The sequence below is a fragment of the Oncorhynchus keta genome, chromosome 2 (genome assembly GCF_023373465.1).
Source record: "Oncorhynchus keta strain PuntledgeMale-10-30-2019 chromosome 2, Oket_V2, whole genome shotgun sequence".
In the NCBI taxonomy this organism is placed as follows: domain Eukaryota; kingdom Metazoa; phylum Chordata; class Actinopteri; order Salmoniformes; family Salmonidae; genus Oncorhynchus; species Oncorhynchus keta.
Genome location: NC_068422.1, coordinates 77,332,839 through 77,353,433, shown reverse-complemented (window position 1 = coordinate 77,353,433; position 20,595 = coordinate 77,332,839). Strand labels below are relative to the sequence as shown.

The window sequence follows — 20,595 nt, the reverse complement described above, 5'->3', positions numbered from 1 at the left end:
GGGGGCACCAATGAGGGAACATGTTGCTGCAAAGGTGTATTAAGGTAAATGCAATTATTATAAACAATTAAGGCATTATTTATAATGCCAAAAAAGGTTGTTTTAAATCATTGCACCAATGGCAAGTTTATAGCTTATTTACTCATAAAACGTGCTCAGTTTGTGTGCTGATTGTTTTTATAGTAGAAGTCCAAGTCTTGTACACAGGTAAGTGATGATATCCAACCCTATCTTATCTAGTAGTGTCACAGATTTACTCTTTGGTCAGCCAAATACCGACGTCCTCTCCTAATGGTTGGCCTGTGTATATTAGCTTGTGAATTGTTGCATGGGTTGCCAATGAGATAGGCCAACACACTCAAGAAAAAAGAGCACAAGTTAATTGATTTTCTTTCATTTTCAGCTTTTATTTCAGTAGCCACCTAGATAGCTATCAACAACACAATGCAAAGTGTGTACAGTTTGGGCTTTAGTTTACAAGAGTCCTTCGTTACATTATAAAATGTTGACATTTATAACACAGTCAATAATACATACGTATTTTAGTATCCTGATAAAGTCATACAAAGCCACCATAATAAGTCACCACAATATATACACATTTTAGGCACATTTCAAAAAAGGACTTTCCAAAATACATCTAGGCTTAAATATGTACACAAACAATCAATCACATGTTGGTGGCATACAAACATAGCTTCAGTGTGTTGTGTCCACGTTTTACTGATTTATTCAGTGGAATAAAAAATATCTAGCTTAGAAATGGGAGGATACATCCATTCAACTGCCTGTGATCTATGACCACCTGAACAATAACTCAAAAGTACGAGAACAGGCACTTTATCATGTAGGTTGTAACATTTTTGCCACAAAAAAATATGTAGCAAAAAATTCTACCCAAACATGGAACTAAAAACAATGCTGTTTAACACCCCACCATGGGTTTATGTGTATGTTTTATAGATTCATCCTCTTTAAAGCGATCTGATACAGTATATGAGCTGTGATCAAAGCAAGAGGAGAAGTAAAACACAATGATGTAGACAAAAAGGCAGCTAAACAGCTATAGTCTCTCCTGATATCTCCTGAAGAAACACCTGACAAACTCTAGTAGGGCCTGTAGTATGCTGGTCATAGAAACCAATCACCTCTATGAGTTTGTGAAGGTCCTTTATCCAATTCAACACTTGTTTGGAATCCATCTACAAACCGTGTTTCAGATTATAATTTTATCGATTTCAAATTGTCTACAATTTGACTCAGTTTTCCCTCACTGTTAATTCTCCTATGAATCAAGAGAGGTGTCAAGCCCAGTCTTTCCTAGAGAGAAAATGTACCCTCTGGCTTTTATATCTGATCTCAGCTCATGCCATCAAGTATGTAGGGCTAACTATAAATCAGTTATAGTGATGTTGAGAATCATAAATGTGACCATGGCCCTCACTCCTCCTGCCCCCATGGCCGCAGGCTAGCCTTCAGCTGACAGCGCTTGTGCTTCATGGTGAGGCCGTACTCTGGGGTCATGTCCAGCGGGTGCCCAGGTTTCTCCTGGAAGCACAGCCTTTGGAGCAGGATAGCCAAGAAGAGGTAGACCTCGTTGCGTCCGATGGCCTCACCGATGCAGCGGCGCTTGCCCATGCCAAATACGAGCACCTTCTCCCCCTCCAGCTTGTTGAGTTCTGTGCCATCAGCACTCAGGAAACGGTCAGGGTTGAATAAAGAAGGCTCCTTCCACAGCTCCCTGAAGAGCACAAAGGTAACATTTTACATTAGGTTATTGTTATACCTGTGTAGTAACACTGTAATTACTGCAGTAACAACACTGTTGTTGCACAGTAGTTGCATAGTAATGAAGTTGAGAAGTTTTAGTTTGAAAATCTTACTCACGGGTCATGGTTGACCTGCCACTGGTTGATGAAGACACAGGTGTCCTTGGGAATGAAGTAGCCATTGAGCGATGTATCCTTGACTGTGCTGAAAAAAATATTGACAATACCAGAGTCAGACCATGCCATATGTGTCTATAATGTGTAACTGATATTGTAAATGTCTGTTTGGCTAACATTGCAAATGTGTGTTTGGCTGATATTGTAAATGTCTGTTTGGCTGATATTGTAAATGTCAGTTTGGCTGATATTGTACATTTGTGTTTTGAGCAGGTGCAAGTGCAACTCACCAGTGTGGGATGGTGAACGGCAGGAAGGAAGAGTGCCGGAAGATCTCCAGGATGAAGGCTTCCAGCAGAGGTAAGTTGATTTTGTCTGAGAGACGGGGAGTGCGAATCATTCCCACCTTTTCCTCTGTTGGGAGGACAATAGAGAACATTGGTTATCAAAAAAGAATGGGATGCGTAGTGACAGGTCAGTAAGCCACAATATTTTGAATCATGACTCCATATAATTACATATAGAACTGATTTATAGGATCTCTCTGTGAATGACTCATTTCATTTAGGGAACAGAACTATCTGTTAAAACTAGCAAGTTTCAACTTACTCAGTTCCTGATGCAGTCTTTCCTGGATCTCTGGGTAAGCCACAAGGTACACAACAGCCCATGACAAAGCTGTGCTGATGGTGTCAAAACCTTGAGAGGGAGACAGAAGCCGCATTGCATAATTAAAACATCTTACAAATGTAAAAAAAAGTCAATGATATGGAGTGACTCAGCATAACTGTTGCGTTATTTTAACTCAACTCACCTGCCCCAAACAGATCATTGACAATGCCCACAATCTTCTCATCGGACACCTGGACGTTGGCGTTCTCATCTAGTTTCCTGTCCTCACAGTGGTCAATGAGGGAGTCAGTGATGTCACGGATGTTGTCCTGAAAACAGAACAATGGACAATAAGTTTCACAGACAACAAACAGCAATAGATCAAACATTTTTTGAAACATGATGCAATGTATTATTTACCTTGTCATAGCTGTCATAGTGCTCACTGACAATCTTCTGCACAAAGGTGTTGAAACGGTCATTGATATCCATAAACTTCTTCATGGTGCGGTTTGGTAGGTAACGAAGGATGGGAATGAAGTCTGCAGGGTTGCCGCTGCCCACCACCTGCCCAAACTCATCACTCATGTTCACCAAGCCCAACAGCTCCTGGTCATCATGGCTGTAGCGCCGGCCGAAGCACATTCCACAGATGACGTTGGCCACCGATACAACAATATGGCGGAAGGGGTCAAAGCTGCCACTGACATCCATGACGGAAGTCAGCTGTTTTACCAGGTACTCTCCCTCCTTGCAGACGTGCTCCTCCAGGGCACAGGAGTACTCTGGGGTCGATCCCTCCAGGGTGGCGAAAGAGCGGAGGGCGCTCATAGCTAGCTTGCGGCGGGCGCGCCACACCCCAGCCTTGTCGGTGCTAAAGGCCAAGCTCTTGCCGTCGTTGATGAATTTGAAGCTGTATAGATCGGGCCTCCCGGCGAAGTCTTCCCCTTGCTTGATAAGAGCCTGGCGGACTGTCTCATTGCCACTAAGAACAACCACAGGCCGCATCCCTATTTGGATCTGGAAGACTGATCCGTAGCGCTCGCTCATGGCAGTCAGGCTGAGGTGAGGGTTATTGTGCACCTCCAGCACATTCCCGATGATGGGCAGGGGCTTTGGTCCGGGGAGCCGTTTCAGTCCCTCTGGGATCTTTGTGTGCATGGACTTCATGATCATGTACACCAGGCATAGTGTTACCATGGCCACCAGCCCCTCAGACACAGAGACTGAGCCGATAATGGGTAGTATCATGAGAACCATTTGTATGTTTTATTTGTGGCTTGTGCACAATCTGTAAAGAGAGGTAGACGTTTTAGTGATTAATAGTGAGCGAGAAAAATACTCCAGCTGAGTAATAAACATTGCTCGAAAACATTGTTCGAAAATTGCATGAATTTTACGCATGGTGCACTCACACCTTTCACGCTTTTGCAAACCTCCTTACTCTACCAGTCTCGTACCATTAAACATAGGCTACATAAAAGGCTGTATAGTGTAAAAAAATGAAGATCTTAACTGTTATATTGCCTACACGTACGTACATTTTTTTCGAATAGATTATACGAAAAAGAAGACTCAAGAATAAACGGTACAAGATAACAGTATATAATGCGTGTTGGAGCTTGCTATATTGAAAAAAAAATGGAAAAAAAACTGTACTAATATTATGTGCAAACGAATTAATAAATGTTATTTCGACACTTCATTCACAACAAAAAGACACCTGCTATTCCAACATATGTTTCCTTGTTCCTTATTAAATGTAAATATATTACATGCAGAATTAGTCATTTTTATTACCTTCCGTTATGAGCAAAATGAGCCGACTTGCAGGGAGATCGAAGAAGTTTGCAGGTGATGTTATATTTATACAAAGCTTTTTCTCTTGCTATAAGATAACTCCGTTTCTCTGTACTTAAAAGTAAGAATGGGAACTTCTTTTATAGAGCGCTTCTCAGCTCCATTGGCTGATGTCTGAGTGACGTACCCTCTCTCGCTCTCTCTTGGCTTGCCAGCAGCAGCGGCTGCCTCTGAAGGAGAGGTGTAATAAAATATCAAGCGGAAACATCAATGAGTAGTGTATATAGTGTATATAGTGTATGTAAGCTTGCCTTTATAATAAAAAGAAACGTCTAAGGAGTAAGATATTTTTTTTCTAAGAGTGCATGCTTTCACTGATATATCATTGATGGGCCCTATTGAAAAAATATATACATACAATTTCATATAGTTTGTTATAAAAATATTTTAGAATGTCTAACCGTAGAGAAATATAATAGACTGCATATTTAATTCTCAAACAAGTCATTCTCAGTAGGCTATTCGACGTTCTTTTTTTACATTTGGAATTTTTTTACATTTTTAGATATGATTTTAGGTTCATATCAGAATGATTGGATGAGTCTCTTTTCAGGTGTTCATTAGCCTGTTGGAGGGAGTTATAAAACAGACTATACAGAAGAAGCCAGTTGGGTAAGAGGAATACATTGATTTGTGGAATGATCACCGATTATTTTTGCAATTGAAGTAGAGCATGTTAAATGTGTTATTGTGTAATAACAATACAATAATACAATCAGACTAACTTTTAATCATAATATATCATCATAATCATAAGCACAGCCATGTAGATGTAGACCTATAATCACTATCATACCTATTCATCATACTACACATTTTACTTATAATGTTATAGATGTGGTAATTATATTTGTATTTTTTGTTTTATTTATTTGTTTAGGCCTAAATATTTATATGTATTTTATTATTAATGTATTACCATTAATGTTATGGTGTTGGGCTTAATATTGCAGGCTATGGTAGGCAGTAGGCTAATAAGCCATATTGAAAAAAGGCAATTCACCCACTCCTTATCATGTTATGAACTATTTATCTTAAAATTATATGGAACATATTCATGAAAACAGTTATATAAAGCACATTGTATAAGGATGACAGTATTTTAGGGCCTGATCCAAATATTTATTCTCAATGATCTATTGAACATGAACTCATCCACAACTAATTTAAGGACACAAGGTTAATCACTTTGGGCCCACAATATTTTCAAAAGTAAATTTACCATCAGTGTCTAGTCTGTTTCCAGTGGTATTCATTTTTATATTTTATTATTAGCAAACATTATTAGCAAACATCAACATTTCTTCTTTGAATACTTGTTCCATAAATTAATTAACAGGAAACTGTTACGCATTGGTTATTAAGTCATAAACCCTTTGGCAATCTTTCCTTTAGGCCTACTCATTGCAACAGATTTCGATAGCGTGCAAAGGTGTAGCCTATCCCAAGCGGGAGAACTTACAGCCCCGAAGTACTTTTAATCAAGAGATTCATCTTTGACAGTTTGATAAATCTCACTCAACCTGTCAACAGTATAACTAACGGTGGTGCATATAAGGACAATGGGAAGACGTGTGCGTCTTATTAACTTATAGGAAACAAATGTAGCCAACCTATCAAGTGTGTCATGGAGGATAAAACATTCGATTGAGATAAGAGACTATATTGTCTTGTCTGCTTGTGTTTGAAGTGTTTGACTTCGGATCCCTGTTGTGTTAATCAATATCCCAATTGGAACTTACTCAAATGTAAGTTATATGTATTAATTTTTTTTTTAAATTTTTACATTTTTTATTTTACCAGGCAAGTCAGTTAAGAACATGTATTAGAACCATGTATTACGCTACTTTCATCACCCCACTGGGAACCCATTGATAGCCTATCATCTAGAATTTGATTTTACCTTTATTTAACTAGGCAAGTCAGTTAAGAACAAATTCTTATTTTCAATGACGGCCTGGGAACAGTGGGTTAACTGCCTAGGGCAGAACGACAGATTTGTACCTTGTCAGCTTGGGGGTTTGAACTCGCTACGCTGCCGCCCCAAGACCAAGAATAGAGTCTTCTAGACCTCAGCATCTACAACACACCATTCTGAGCGGGGTCTGTTTTGAAACAAGTCGTGATAAAAACTGTCAAATGCCATCGCGTGCGTGTACCTGTTAGCAGTCAAGTTAAAGATTGGCCAAGTTGCGTGGGAGCGTTTTGGCCAAGCCCTCGCCTCCCCCAGTAGTAGTGTAGTGTAGTGTAGTGTAGTGTAGTGTAGTGTAGTGTAGTGTAGTGTAGTGTAGTGTAGTGTTCGGCTTCTTTTCTTAATTAAAGAACATGTACGCTCACCACGCTGCACCTTGGTCCGCTCCTTTCAACAGCCATGACAGTTATACAGTCGGTTTGGGGTTAACTGTAGGACTGTTTCATTCACAATGGGTTAACTTTATTGTTAAATTTAAATAATTAGCATAATTCAACTTGAAGACGTCTCAAGACATTTAAGTGCAGATTTCAGTGTATGAATGTGTGGCTATTAGAGAGCCTCATCATTCGTTTTCTAATTAGTTAAACATTTGGATGATCATTCCTGGAATCCTGGATTACAACTAGTAGGCAACCCAAAATGTGCAGGCTTTTGAGGAAAGTGTAGTGTAACTCCAAAGCCAAGATAAGACGCCAACGTGTAATTTAAATTCTGAAAAACAATAGACTAAATTTTCCATTGTGAGGCATATGAACATTGAGAGACGCTCTAAATCGCTTCTTTAAAAAAAAATCCGAGATAGGCCTACACACCGTATAATTGCCGAACTCAAAATGATGGATAATGCCAGTCGCTGGGTTTTCGCCCACTCACCGCCCGTGCACCCCAGCGCAGCGTCCCTGCTCCTGCAGTTCGCGTGAGAAAGCGGAGCTCCGGTATGGAGGGGTGGGCTTGCTCTTCCGGACAATCCTAAATCTGCTTGGTCAGTCAATTGAAGGCAGCAGCCCCTGGAAAGACAAGTGTCTTAAACGCTGCAGAACAAAGATCGAAGGACGTGATACTTTTTCTTGGTCACGGAGGTGCACATATTCGCGCGCTACAGCTTCTGTAAATGCGAGGATCTTGGCCTTTGGAGTCATGCGATCTACCACTCAGGCTTCACGCAGGTATGGCTGAAGTCAACTGCTTAAATCCACCAAATACCAATTGACCTGCATAACCTTCGCGTATGAACTTGGAAAACATTTTATGCCATTTCAAAGAGCTGTTTAAAAACAAAGTTCTCCAAATTAGACAGTTCACTGCTACAGCATGACACAGTCAAAGTCTGATTTATTAAGCATACACATTAAGTATATAATCACACTAAGCATTTACGTACAGCTTTGTGGGGAGAGAGTGAGACGATAGCGTGAGAGGCCATGGGACGGACATTATTCCATACAAGTCCATCATCAGGTTCACACCCGTTTGAAATAGGCTTCCCTGTTCATATGGCTTACACGCCACTCTCTGCTCATCATTAGTGACTTGCTCAATGACCTCCAACAATTTGCATGACTTCTTATTGCAACGCAGGTTCGGTTATCTAACAATCACCGTTGCAAATACATAGAATTCAATTCAAATTGTATTGGTCACATACACATATTTACGTTATTGCGGTTGTAGCGAAATGCTTGTGTTCCTTGCTCCATCAGTGCAGTAGTATCTAACAATTCACAACAATACACACATAAAAGTAAAATAATGTAATTAAGAAATATATAAAATATTACATCAAGCAATGTCGGAGTGGCATTGACTAAAATCCAGTAGAATATAATACAGTATATCCTGTACATATATGAGTAAAGCAGTATGTAAACATTATTAAAGTGACTAGTGTTCTATTATTAAAGTGGCCAGTGATTCCAAGTCTATGTACATAGGGAAGCCATTGAGGACAATAACGTGACAAATATCAATAAGAAATGTTAGAGTAGTCTGTTATTTATTCATGTTAGGGTCACACACATACATCCAGGATGTCCATTTACAGAGCTCACATCATAACTAAAACACTGTTTAGCCCACAGCAAATTGAAATTCCCTTGAAGAATCTCCCTTTCTGAGTAATGACTGTAAAGGCAGCTGAAGTCTTCAGTTCTTTGGCACGCAACAACCAAACACCTGTCACACACCTTCAAACCAGGTATGTGTGTGTGAGTGTGAGGGAATTTTTCGTGAGTGGGTTTGCATGTGTGTGAGGGCGTGTTGTTGTTTGTGAATGTTATGGAGGAGGTCAACTAACCCCTGTACACAGACTGGTAGTTAGAGCAATTAACCACTCAGGTGACAGGTCAGATTGGTGCACTCATCTCTCAGTCTTTTATTCTAGTCTGTAAACACTAGACAGAACAGTCTGTGCTACCAGAGGTTTGGAAGTGTCTTCTTTGAACGCTCAGCAAAATAAAACATGCATGAACAGAGACAGGAGGGGAGAGAGAGACAATATCACCATTGTTCATACACGCAATGCCAAAGCACACAACACTTATTTATTAACATGTTATTACTGTTTATACTATGTTATTACTGTGTTTTATTACCATGTTATTACTGTATTACCACTTTTGTTATTACCAATTCTATGGAGTAACGTAAACCCTTAGGGCAGTACTTGTTACCCTGAAAAGGCTAATGACACCTCCTACTATGCAGATGTTTTAGGGATGATCATCTGAGAGGGTTTGCCTCCGTCTTTTCTTTTGACTTGAAGACGGCCCAAACTTTAAGAAGGAAGAAAGTGTAGTTATTTTTAAGTGCGGGGAGCGATGCATCGATCAGTGGGAAATCAGCTGTGTGGCTGAGTTGGTATAGCACGGCACTTGTCACTCTGGATAAACAAGGACAACCATCTCAGTAACAGGTGCAGGAAGTACAAATACTAACAGATTGGATTAGTTTATAAAATTTATGTTATTTAACTTTGTGTAGCATAAGATTAATCAACCAATCAATATGCATGCCAAAATACATTGAAACAAACAATTCTGAAAATCAACTTGCAATAGAGCATGCTGGGAAATATGATAATGATGGGTGTGTTTGAATGTTTTACTCCACACAGATAAAAATGACAATCACACTCAACTCTGTTTATTAATACCAACACAGGGTTATTTGACACTACTGCGTGTTGAATGTAATCAACACTAGACATTTTACACTGAAAAATCAACACTAGGTAAAACTGGCCAACTTTCTGTGTACCATACTATATATACTCCCTTCTATTCTCCTACTTTCTGCTCAATAAATTCACAGAAAATACTCATTTGAAAAACAAAAATCATGGCAAAGATATCAACTATGTCAGTACTGTATATGTAAAATGATTAAGTGAATACCAGATACAGTACATGCATAAACCTTCCCATATACAGTTAAAACGATTCTCACAGCTATCTTTTAAAACTTAGCTGATTACTCAAACTCCTGATGTTGAAGATTAAAAACTGGTTTACATTACTCCAAACATTATTGCTCAGGCACAATTTAAAATAATGAAAAATACAATAAAATAGCTGATACAGATTCAGAAGATACATATGTAGAACACTTCTTGCCTTCCAAAGAATCATCAAAGAACCCTTTCTTCCAAAATCGTCTCTTATGATGAAAAATGTTCGAGGTTTGAACCCTTGTCTTCCAAAAAGGGTTCATTCAGATGTAAAAGGTTCTTGGTAGAACCCTATCCATCTACAAAGAACCCATTTGGAACCTTTTTTTCTACGAATGTAGGCCATGACACTACTCATGAATGTATGACTGTGACCTCATCCAAACCCCCTCTGGCTTGAGTAAGTCAACACGCAATCACTTACACTATACACGAACTGCAATTGAGCAACATTCTGCCTCGCTCGCGCCCGCGGCCGGCTCGAAGTGCACAAACAGGCATACTGGGGTTCGGAACAGGGAGAGGAGGGGGCCGGTCCCCATATTGTATCGCCTTCCCCTCACGGATTGGAGTGAATACCACATTAGTAACTGAGCTAACAGTCCTGGTCTATCTCTGTCCTTATGCAAGCCAAAGTTCAAAGTACTCACCGGGAAAAACAATAGTTGCGTGCGGAAATCTCTCGGTCAGCTTTTTTACGCTGACTCAAACTGTGGGAGGGAAAAAAATAAAGATAACATATCATAAAGAAAGGAAAATATTAAACGCGTGTACAAAGACAGACATACAACAACACAGTGAAATAATATATATATGCTTGACACGCAACACGAGACATGAAACAAATTAACCTCGTCTGCCCCCCTCCAACTCTCAGCGGGCTTTGCAGGCTACGAAGCGGATTGACAGCACATTTACGGGTTAATCATTGTGCCACAGACCCAGCACTGCGTGCAGACTGTGTTTTCTCTGGCTGTGCCAAGGGTCGCGAGGTTGCGTACAGAGAGAGCAGGGGAGGCATCAGCCAATCTCGCGGGTCACCCCTTTTATCAAAACAGTCACCGACCGTTTTTTGGGAAGCACGCTACTGTTGTGTAAATAGAACAGTTTGCAGAGATTGGCCAGACTCAAATGTGGATTTCCTCTATAGAAACCAGTGCATTATAATGCATATTTCAATCAGTGTTTGGCCATAAAAGAAACGGACATTAAATATTCAATATCGTAAGATATTGAAATAGGCCTACAGAAAGATCTCCCTACATTCTTCAATTGTGTTTATTGTATAAATAGCAAATAAAAAGGGATATTTATAAGCAAATAGATTAACTAATGTTAGAAGCACAAATGCTCAATATGCCTAATATTTGTAGTATTAGGCCTACACTTTAAGTGTTAATATCTGTCATGGTCTGTGCCATGTGCAGATTTACTCTCACAGAAAATGTACTAAATTACCTAGAATAATTTCAACATTCTTGCTTTGCCAAAAGAGTGATACTACAGAGACAGGATGGTCAAAACAATCTCTTCTGAGTTGTTTCATCTTGTGTGCATTCTGTTAGTCCGTGGGACAGTGTGTGGAAGAGAGAGTGTGGTGTTGTGGCCAGGCATCTATCTGCACCATGCAGTGTTTTTCTTTGACTTTTTCTAAGAAGACTTATCCCCAGTGCCCTGTTGAGTAATGGACTGAACCCGGTTCAAGCATAACAATACCTTTCACCCTACTGAGACAGGATGTCTGACACCACTGGCTACTGAGTGGGTGGATGTGTGCGAGCAGCCTACACACTCACACATGTGTGTTATCACTACTATGACTGTTTGGGGGTTTGACTCGCAATGTTGTTGTAGATTCATCTCTGCACCCACAACCAAATAAGTCACGAGAGACTAGGTCTAGCTCTACTTGTCAAAGGGATCAATCAGTAATGATGTGTGCTATGGAACATGTCCTATAGCAAGAGTCAGCGGTAGCAAAGTAAGTCCATCATCAAGGCCATCATCACACAGTCAGTCTTCTGAGTCATTGCATGTGGTTTAATAGTATTGTGTATTGTGTCAGAACCCCTGACATCCGTTATACTGTGGTAGGTGCTGCAGCTTTCCTCTACGGTTCCTCGAACACCAGCTCTGAGGATGTGGCCCCAAGGTGAGCAGCTATAGATTGCAGTAATGTTAGATATATGAGGAGTCCTGACAATAGTCCTGACTGTTATCATCAGCAATATGAGTTTATTGTTTTGCTGATTATTTTCTCACCTCACACAAGCATTTTGTGATAGTTTTTTACTGCTTTCCGGTTTAAATTCAACACTCATTTTGCCCCTCACTCACACCTCTCGGTTTCATATGTTTCAGATCCAAAGTTTTCTCATAACCGCTGGGGTTTGTGGTCCTTCGCCCGACTTACTCCGTTTAACTTTTTGTGAACAAACAAGGTATAACAGCACGCAATATGTTTCTAGCTTCAGCTTTAGAATTCATTGAACTTAAATGTACCATTGTAACCCATGTAATTGTGACACCCACACATCATGACATCACATTTTATTTTCCACATTTAGCCTTTGTAGGAGGTGCAATGTGGGAGATGTGTGTGTGAGGATGAAAGAGGGAAATGAACTGAAAAGGTCAATATCTTCTTTACGTGAGGAGGCCTGGTCTCTCAGGCACTACCCACCATATGTAGTGCTGAAAGTCATTGTGTGCCAAGGCTTTATCTTTTAATCAGTTGTGTTCACCACCAGTTAATCATTTGTACATGCCAAGACTCAGACACATTGGATTCATTACACGCAGAGGGAAAATAGAAGCTTGATGACCTGATAGGTGCTAATGCTGTGTGTGATTACTACAAAACTACACAGGTCTGGACAATCATGTGGTTTACTTGGGAAGGGTGTTCTTTGACAATATTCCTGATCTCAACTGATCACGTGCATGTTGGGTTGACACTATTTCTTTCTGTGTATGCTCAGAATTCGTTTTTTAAAAATTAATTGTGTGGGAGAAAAAAAGATTGGGAGAGAGACAGAGAGACAGAGAGAGAGATAAAGACAGAGAGAGTGTGTGAGAGAGAGTGATGTTGACTGCAGTGTAGTCGCTGTCCTGCCTGTGCTGTATGAAGGAGAAGCTATAATCCGGTGGCCTGTGAGCCTCTACCGCCCCACACAGCAGGACATTGTGACAAGGAACCACCAAGGAGACACAGCACCGCAGGTCACGACCTCTGAGGGCTCCATGCCACAAGGACAATGGTACACATGGCAATGGAGCAATACCCAGCCTTTACTGAGTGTTTGTGTGTGTGTGTTCCTGTGTGTGTTTATGTATGGTACTTGATGTAGGTATGTGTATGCGTGTGAGAGGGAGGGAGTGACAGTCAGAAAGTGATAAACATATAGACTCTCCCTGTTTTGGTGTGCTTGTGTATGCCCATGGGTGTTACCTGTCCTGAATAAACAACCATCCCCGCAGGGCCCTGGTGTTCCCCATCCACCCACCCCACCTCAGCTCAGCTCTCTGACTCAGGGGCTACAAGGCAAGCATCCCAAACAGAAAAACAACCTCCACCTCCTCCTCCAGTAGCTTATACAGTAACATATACGGGGAGGCAACGTTATGTTTGTCTGTCTAACTAACTGCTTGGCACCATCCCCTCACTTTACCCCCTGCAGGCCTCCTGCTCCTGAGAGGAGATGAATACACTCAATCAAACCAGTGCTCTCTGTCCTGGCCGTGTATTAACCCGCTGAAGAATGGCAGCAAATCAGTAGTTTGATTATGTAAAGTAAAAGTAAGTATCGTTGTTATGTTTAGTTAGTTAATGACTGACTGAGGGATGGGCCGTGTGGAGGAACATGGTAGGTTCAGGGCGGAGCGTACCCCTTTATAATGGTTACAGGGCAGAGCGTACCCCTTTATAATGGTTACAGGGCAGAGCATACCCCTTTATAATGGTTACAGGGCAGAGCGTACCCCTTTATAATGGTTACAGGGCAGAGCGTACTCCTTTATAATGGTTACAGGGCAGAGTATACCCCCTTTAACTACACTGTAGTATAGATATGTGATTAGGTATCTATTGTGATGGAGTAGAAAGACCCTGGACTCTCAGTTCTCAGATGGTGCCTTCCAGTGTCCCATCAAACTGGGCTACAAATCAATCTGCCAACAGCCCTATTACTTTGTCTGTCAGGTGTGAACAGTTTATTCCCATTTGATTCTCAGCCAGCTCCCAACCGCCACCTACCAATTAAAAGCAGCTGTAATTATAACACTTGCAAAAAAAAAATGCCCATGTGCTACTGTTCAGCCTCAGCTTGCCTGGGGATATTGTGACATTTGTTTTTGCTTTCTTCTCTCTCTTCCCACCCTCTCTCCCTTTACCCCCCTCTCTCCAGCCACAGGAGGTGCATGCATGGTACATAGGCACGTAGTAGTGTTAAATCCTGCTTAAATCCTGCATGCAGGACAAGATGGTACAGGAGATACGGGCAGGAAATATCAGAGTGGCATGCACAGACATACCCCTCTGTTCTCAGTGTTCTCTGCTTGTTTTCGCTTTCATCAGATTTTATGAGGTTTGCCAGATTGGAGTAAAAAGCTGATTTGGCTGTTTTTTGTGGTATTGATGAAGGTATTTGTTTGGGGAATGGGGATACATTTACATGATGGGAAATTAATTAATTGATACATGTGGGGAAACAGAAGACCTGTTTGGTTTAAATTCCCCTGGTGCAACTGCATGGTATTTGCAACTATAATGAGTCTGGACTATGATCAATTAACCATATTAATGCAGTTAAACAGGTTAATGTAAAATAATGAATTATGTTGCCTTACACATATGGCACTTCCAAGGACGTTTCATGATGATTATTACGGTCGTGTCAATCATGTTATATACTTAGGCTATTGTAACACACCATATGCCAGCATTGTAGGCCTACTGCCTCTGCCCAGAGGCCTACTTTCATGGCAACGGCTGTTGCTAACTTTGCCACGTATGAGTGCTGGTTAGAGCCTGTTGCAGATTTCACTCTCTTCCGCTGTGTTGGTGGCAGCATTGGGATCACATCCAGCTCTCATCTAGTTATGTTATGTGGGAAGCATTCTGTTTTTCAACATTGTGTTGGGTGTAATTACATTGATATATCTTGTGAACAATGAATAAGCAGCAATGGGTGTGACAGAGAAGTAGTCACTACAGGTGTGATCAAACCTTACATCAAAATTGCCTGAAGCGGAAAGGAAAATGCTATGTCCTGACCAGTTATTCAGGAGAAAATCCTCTGTGACTGTCTAATTTACCAGTGTGGACCCAAAACAAACACATTCTACACATTTACAAAGGAGCTGTTTAAAGTGTTGTTACAACCATGGTGTTCTGTTGTTACTGAAGCATATACATCTAATAACCTGACAATGATCCACATCATATGGGGAGACAAATAATGTAAGTGTGTTGTCCTTTTAGGATGCAAATCAATAATATGAATCACTGTTGGTCCATCCTGTTCTGATCTAATGAGATGGATGTAGGATTTTCAAGGCTTAGAATCGAGACCTTTTCCAGTCATGAAGAAAAAAGCTAGGCACCTCTTGGTTCTCATTGGTGAAGACTGAAGTCAAGTTAGGACAGTGGTGGAAAAAGTACCCATTTGTCATACTTGAGTAAAAGTAAAGATACCTTAATAGAAAATGACTCAAGTAAAAGTGAAAGTCACCCAGTAAAATACTACTTGAGTAAAAGTCTAAAAGTATTTGGTTTTAAATATACCTAAGTATCAAAAGTAAATGCAATTGCTAAAATATACTTGAGTAAAAGTATAAATGATTTCAAATTCCTTATATTAATGTAACGTCTGCTTCCAATTCACACTCAAACACGTAGATCCCCTGAACACAGCTCACTCTCCAGATCCCAATCACCTGAATTCTGATCACCTGTTCACACACCTGTATGTCATTATCACACACTATTTAGTTCAGTTCTTTGCACCCCATCATTGTGAGGTATTGTCATGTTCTGACCTTTATTTCCTTTGTTTTGTCATTATTTAGTATGGTCAGGGCGTGAGTTGGGTGGGCAGTCTATGTTTGTTTTTCTATGATTTGGGTATTTCTATGTTTCGGCCTAGTATGGTTCTCAATCAGAGGCAGGTGTCATTAGTTGGCTCTGATTGAGAATCATACTTAGGTAGCCTGGGTTTCACTGTGTGTTTGTGGGTGATTGTTCCTGTCTCTGTGTTTCGCACCAGATAGGGCTGTTTTTGGTTTTCCACATTTATTGTTTTGTAGTGTTCATGTTTATCTGTTTTTATTAAACATGAATCAATATAACCACACTGCGTTTTGGTCCTCCTCTACTTCACCACAGGGAAACCCTTACAGGTATTGTTTGTTTTGTGACACACTTCTATTCAGAGATCTGTTTTTCCCATAATTTAATCCTCCCGTGTATGATAGTGAGGCAGGCAAAAACTAACAATGCCTTTTGCCTATTCCCTGCTTGTACTTCAGCCCATCGGATTACCTGTTATGTATTTCCTGATCACCCGGACGATGTTACTAGCCTTTTCCCTGCCTGTACTGTTGCCTTTTTGGACCTCCTGCCTGCCCCTGGACCCAGCTACCTGTCTCCTCCTGTGGTCCATTACAAATGAACACCTACTGCACCCTGTGCTTGAAACCACCTCTGTCTCCCATCGTGTTCATTACAATTAAGCTAACCAGACGGCACAATTTTTTTATCTCCTGTCTTGCTAAGCATTCAAAATGTAAGGAGTGTCAGAGAAAATATATGGAGTAAAAAGTACATCATTTTCTTTAGGAATGTAGTAAAGTCAAAAATATAAATAGGAAAGTACAGATACCCCAAAAAAAACAACTTAAGTAGCACTTTAAAGTATTTTTACTTAACTGAGATATGCGTTTTGTCAGACTCTCTCATACCACTTTGCCCAACATGTTATACACCAGAGGATGTAAATATACCCTTTTTAAAGTGATAACTTGTACCATTATTATAGGGCTGTGAAACCCATAGCCGAATGGCTTCAGACTGACCATTTCTCACTGGAAATTGCTGCTGACATTGAACATACAGTGGGGCAAAAAAGTATTTAGTCAGCCACCAATTGTGAAAGTTCTCCCACTTAAAAAGATGAGAAAGGCCTGTCATTTTTATCATAGGTACACTTCGACTATGAAAAATGAGAAAAAAAATCCAGAAAATCACATTGTAGGATTTTTTTAAATGAATTTATTTGCAAATTATGGTGGAAAATAAGTATTTGGTCACCTACAAACAAGCAAGAGTTCTGGCTCTCACAGACCTGTAACTTCTTCTTTAAGAGGCTCCTCTGTCCTCCACTCGTTACCTGTATTAATAGCACCTGTTTGAACTTGTTATCAGTATAAAATACACCTGTCCACAACCTCAAACAGTCACACTCCAAACTCCACTATGGCCAAGACCAAAGAGCTGTCAAAGGACACCAGAAACAAAATTGTAGACCTGCACCAGGCTGGGAAGACTGAATCTGCAATAGATAAGCAGCTTGGTTTGAAGAAATCAACTGTGGGAGCAATTATTAGGAAATGGAAGACATACAAGACCACTGATATTCTTCCTCGATCTGGGGCTCCACGCACGATTTCACCCCGTGGGGTCAAAATGATCACAAGAACGGTGAGCAAAAATCCCAGAACCACACGAGGGGACCTAGTGAATGACCTGCAGAGAGCTGGGACCAAAGTAACAAAGCCTACCATCAGCAAGGGCATTGAAGATGAAACGTGGCTGGGTCTTTCAGCATGACAATGATCCCAAACACACCGCCCGGGCAACAAAGGAGTGGCTTTGTAAGAAGCATGTCAAGGTCCTGGAGTGGCCTAGCCAGTCTCCAGATCTCAACTCCATAGAAAATCTTTGGAGGGAGTTGAAAGTCTGTGTTGCCCAGCAACAGCCCCCAAAACATCACTGCTCTAGAGGAGATCTGCATGGAGGAATGGGACAAAATACCAGCAACAGTGTGTCAAATCCTTGTGAAGACTTACAGAAAACGTTTGACCTCTGTCATTGCCAACAAAGGGTATATAACAAAGTATTGAGATAAACTTTTGTTATTGACCAAATACTTATTTTCCACCATTTGCAAATAAATTAATTAAAAATCCTACAATGTGATTTTTTGGATTTTTTTTTCTCATTTTGTCTGTCATAGTTGAAGTGTACCTATGATGAAAATTACTGTCCTCTCTCATCTTTTTAAGTGGGAGAACTTGCACAATTGGTGGCTGACTAAATACTTTTTTGCCCCACTGTAGCTTAGGGTCAGGATATTTAATTAATTTCAGACTCTCCTATTGTCACGACTCCTAACGAAGGTGGCTCCCCTTCCTGTTTGGGTGGCGCTCGGCGGACATTGTCACCGGCCTACTAGCTGCCACTGATCCTTTTTTCCCCCCTTGTCTGTTTATTATTTACACCTGTGTTTAATTAGGTTTATTGGTGGGGCTTTATTATCCAGCCGGCCCGCCTACTGGGTGTGCGGGATTATTCTCTGTGTACATCTGTGCACGACTGTAGGTCTCGGTTGTCCGTGTATGTGTGTATTTTCTGGACTGTTTAGTTCCCCGTGTTTTGGGGCATTTGTTTGGGTTGGCATCGGTTTCACCTGTGTGGTGAATTAAAAGTATCGCTACCCTGAATTCTCTGTTTCCTGCGCCTGACTTCTTCCTCCACTACACCCCGGGCATTACATCTATGCCACTATTCCTAACATCTCATAGGCTGTAAATAAATAATTTTTAAGGTGATATAACTTGTATCATTATTACAGTCCCTTAAAAAACAAACATGTTTGGTGTTCACCAAAGGCATGTGGGAGACTGCCCAAACATATGGAAGAAAGTCCTCTGGTCAGATGAGACTAAAATTGAGCCTTTGGCCATCAAGGAAAATTATAGTTCTGGCCGAAACCCAACACTTCTCATCACCCCTAGAACACCATCTCCTCAGAGAAGCATGGTGGTGGCAGCATCATGCTGTGGGAATGTTTTTCATCGGCAGGGAATGGGAAACTAGTCAGAATTGAAGGAATGATGGGTGGCACTAAATACAGGGAAATTCTTGAGGGGAAACATGCTTCAGTCTTCTAAAGATTGGAGATTGGGACAGAGGTTCACCTTCCAGCAGGACAATGACCCTAAGCATACTGCTAAAGCAACAGTAATGATTTAAGGGGAAACATTTAAATGTCTTGGAATGGCCTAGTCAAAGCCCAGACCTCAGTCCAATTGAGAATATGTGGTATGACTTAAAGATTGCTCTACACCAGCATAACCTATCCAACTTGAAGGAGCTGGAACAGTTTTGCCTTGAAGAATGGGCAAAAATCCCAGTGGCCAGATGTGCCAAGCTTATAGAGACATACCCCGAGAGACTTGCAGCTGTAATTGCTGAAAAAGGTGGCTCTACAAAGTATTGACTTTTTTGGGGGGGGTGGGGGGAGGGGTGAATAGTTATGCACAATCAAGTTCTGTTTTTGTCGTATTTCTTGTTTGTTTCACAATAAAACATATCTTCAAAGTGGTAGGTATTTTGTGTAAATCAAATTATACAACCCCCCTCAAAAAATATATTTTAATTCCAGGTTGTTATGCAACAAAATAGGAAAAATGCCAAGGGAGGTGAGTACTTTCGCAAGCCACTGTATAGGGCTGTGAAACCCATAGCCGAATGGCTTCAGACTGACCATTTCTCACTGGAAATTGCTGCTGACATTGAACAGCCCTGTCCATTTATTTATAGTAGTGTGTTGATTAATTATTGCTTTCTTCAGGGGAAATACAGAATATTTATATAATTAAAAATATACCAAAAGCTAAATCAAGCAGAGACTATTTAGTCATGTTAATCATTACTGAAACATGCAAACATTTAACCATTTAAAGATAATGAATACAGGCTGAATCCCACTCAGCTGTGTTTGGGAGTCCCATAGGGTGCCGCACAATTGGGCCAGCATCGTCCAGGTTTTGCCGGGGTAGGCCGTCATTGCAAATTAGAATTTGTTCTTAACTGACTTGCCTAGTTAAATAAAGGTTAAATTAAAATAAAAACATGACAACTATCTACAAATATGTTATTAAAAATAATTCATACAAAAGTCTAGAGTTTGCTATAACATCAGTACAAAGTGAGTGTGTGTGTGTATATACAGTGGGGAGAACAAGTATTTGATACACTGCCGATAATTGCAGGTTTCCCTACTTACAAAGCATGTAGAGGTCTGTAATTTTTATCATAGGTACACTTCAACTGTGAGAGACGGAATCTAAAACAAAAATCCAGAAAATCACATTGTATGATTTTTAAGTAATTCATTTGCATTTGATTGCATGACATAAGTATTTGATACATCAGAAAAGCAGAACTTAATATTTGGTACAGAAACCTTTGTTTGCAATTACAGAGACCATACATTTCCTGTAGTTCTTGACCAGGTTTGCACACACTGCAGCAGGGATTTTGGCCCACTCCTCAATACAGACCTTCTCCAGATCCTACAGGTTTCGGGGCTGTCGCTGGGCAATACGGACTTTCAGCTCCCTCCAAAGATTTTCTGTTGGGTTCAGGTCTGGAGACTGGCTAGGCACTCCAGGACCTTGAGATGCTTCTTATGGAGCCACTCCTTAGTTGCCCTGGCTGTGTGTTTCGGGTCGTTGTCATGCTGGAAGACCCAGCCACGACCCATCTTCAATGCTCTTACTGAGGGAAGGAGGTTGTTGGCCAAGTTCTCGCG

The 20,595-nt window shown here is 40.7% G+C and overlaps 1 protein-coding gene and 1 long non-coding RNA gene across 5 annotated transcripts; one reads left to right on the top strand and one right to left on the bottom strand.

Moving 5' to 3' along the window:
- Positions 1 to 382: 382 nt before the first annotated feature.
- On the bottom strand, positions 383 to 4,433 carry LOC118360593 (cytochrome P450 1A1-like). Its single transcript, XM_035739827.2, has 7 exons — positions 4,299 to 4,433; positions 2,919 to 3,789; positions 2,701 to 2,827; positions 2,496 to 2,585; positions 2,177 to 2,300; positions 1,888 to 1,974; positions 383 to 1,741 (listed from the first exon to the last, which is right to left on the bottom strand). Exons 2-7 carry the CDS (start codon positions 3,756 to 3,758, stop codon positions 1,441 to 1,443), a joined length of 1,569 nt encoding a protein of 522 aa, XP_035595720.1. The 5' UTR covers positions 3,759 to 3,789; positions 4,299 to 4,433; the 3' UTR covers positions 383 to 1,440.
- Positions 4,434 to 4,556: 123 nt separating this feature from the next.
- On the top strand, positions 4,557 to 16,724 carry LOC118360578 (uncharacterized). 4 transcript variants are annotated; one of them, XR_008084414.1, is made up of 7 exons: positions 4,557 to 4,637; positions 4,912 to 4,970; positions 8,405 to 8,527; positions 11,873 to 11,930; positions 12,140 to 12,219; positions 13,459 to 13,577; positions 14,185 to 16,724. It is a non-coding gene; the product is annotated as an uncharacterized LOC118360578 (long non-coding RNA). The 4 variants fall into 4 exon arrangements; XR_008084403.1 differs by having other exon boundaries at positions 13,259 to 13,577; XR_004820891.2 differs by having other exon boundaries at positions 12,140 to 13,577.
- Positions 16,725 to 20,595: the final 3,871 nt, after the last annotated feature.